Source organism: Penaeus monodon, chromosome 20 (assembly GCF_015228065.2).
Source record: "Penaeus monodon isolate SGIC_2016 chromosome 20, NSTDA_Pmon_1, whole genome shotgun sequence".
NCBI classification, from domain to species: domain Eukaryota; kingdom Metazoa; phylum Arthropoda; class Malacostraca; order Decapoda; family Penaeidae; genus Penaeus; species Penaeus monodon.
The window spans coordinates 1697038-1698153 of NC_051405.1; the positions used below are offsets into that span (position 1 = coordinate 1697038).

Consider the following 1116-nt stretch of genomic DNA (forward strand, 5'->3'; position numbering starts at 1 on the left):
TGTTGTTGTTCTGTTGTTCTTTATGTTTTCGTGACAAGCTGCTGAATCACTTGTGACAGCGAGGTTATCAGTGGCAGTTTTGTGATCCAATTAAGTGGAATTGCCCGGTTTGTTTTATAATTACATACAAAATCAGGAACTGTCCTGTCTATAAGTTGGGAAAATTGTATTAATTCGTTCAGTATATCTTGACTGTTATGAAATCTTGTTATGAGTAGGTAATTTTTGGACATGACTTCGTCTTCCTCTCAAAACCATGTTTTTTGATTGGAAAATGACTTGGTGTTTTCACATTTCCATCAAGTAGGGTGGATTGATGGAATCCCCCCTACTCAGGGACAGAATTCCGGCCCGTGTACCCAGCATAGCGTCCCTGCCTCCGGTCGCCAACAAATACCAACTCGTCGGGAGTGAGGGTAGTTGCGTTACAACCCAACCAGTCATTATACTGAAACGGGAACGACCCACTTAACCGTTATGTTTGCAGTTTCATAATGCGTTGATTCAGTTATTTTTCACCGTACGAAACTAGAATACATCACTCTCTGTGATGATAATGATGGGTAACACCATTGCGGGAGTGACTGAACTTAACCAATTCGCTAATCTTAGTGAATAGAATGTTTTTATTGTGAAGAATATATCTGTGACAAATGTATCTGAACTCTGAAGGAAGATGAAGTCTATCTGAAGCGTAATATATCGACAGGGACTGCAAAACATGTATTCCCGTTTGCACCTGATTTGGCTGATGCTGGCGGTGGGGGCGATCGCGAGCACCTCAGCCCTCCGATGCCTGCACTGCTCCAACTGCATGAAAACGTCTGACACCTACCACGACTGCGACGATAGCTACGATGTGTGCATGGTAAGTCACGCTCATTCGAATATTCTCTAGAAATTAGCGGTCAGCATCAAATGTCACCGCCTGTGCAAAAGTTATGCACAGTGAAAAGGCCTTGCCCGAGTTCTTCAAAGAGGGCCAGCAGAACTGTCAGAAAATCTTACGATAGATACTCCTACCCGCCGAAAGCAGGGAGACTACCGACCATGTCCGGGGGAGGGGGGGAGACGCATATTTGTGTTGACCTTGGGGTTCCTTGCGAATGACGCATT

General features: G+C 44.5%; 1 protein-coding gene across 1 annotated transcript in view; it reads left to right on the forward strand.

Annotated features, from left to right (window-relative positions):
- LOC119585573 overlaps positions 1-1116 on the forward strand; it is a gene marked incomplete in the record, with an annotated part of 4775 nt that overhangs the window by 867 nt on the left and 2792 nt on the right. Inside the window, 1 exon segment of the mRNA XM_037934240.1 lies at positions 710-868. Coding sequence (XP_037790168.1) covers positions 722-868 — 147 coding nt within the window.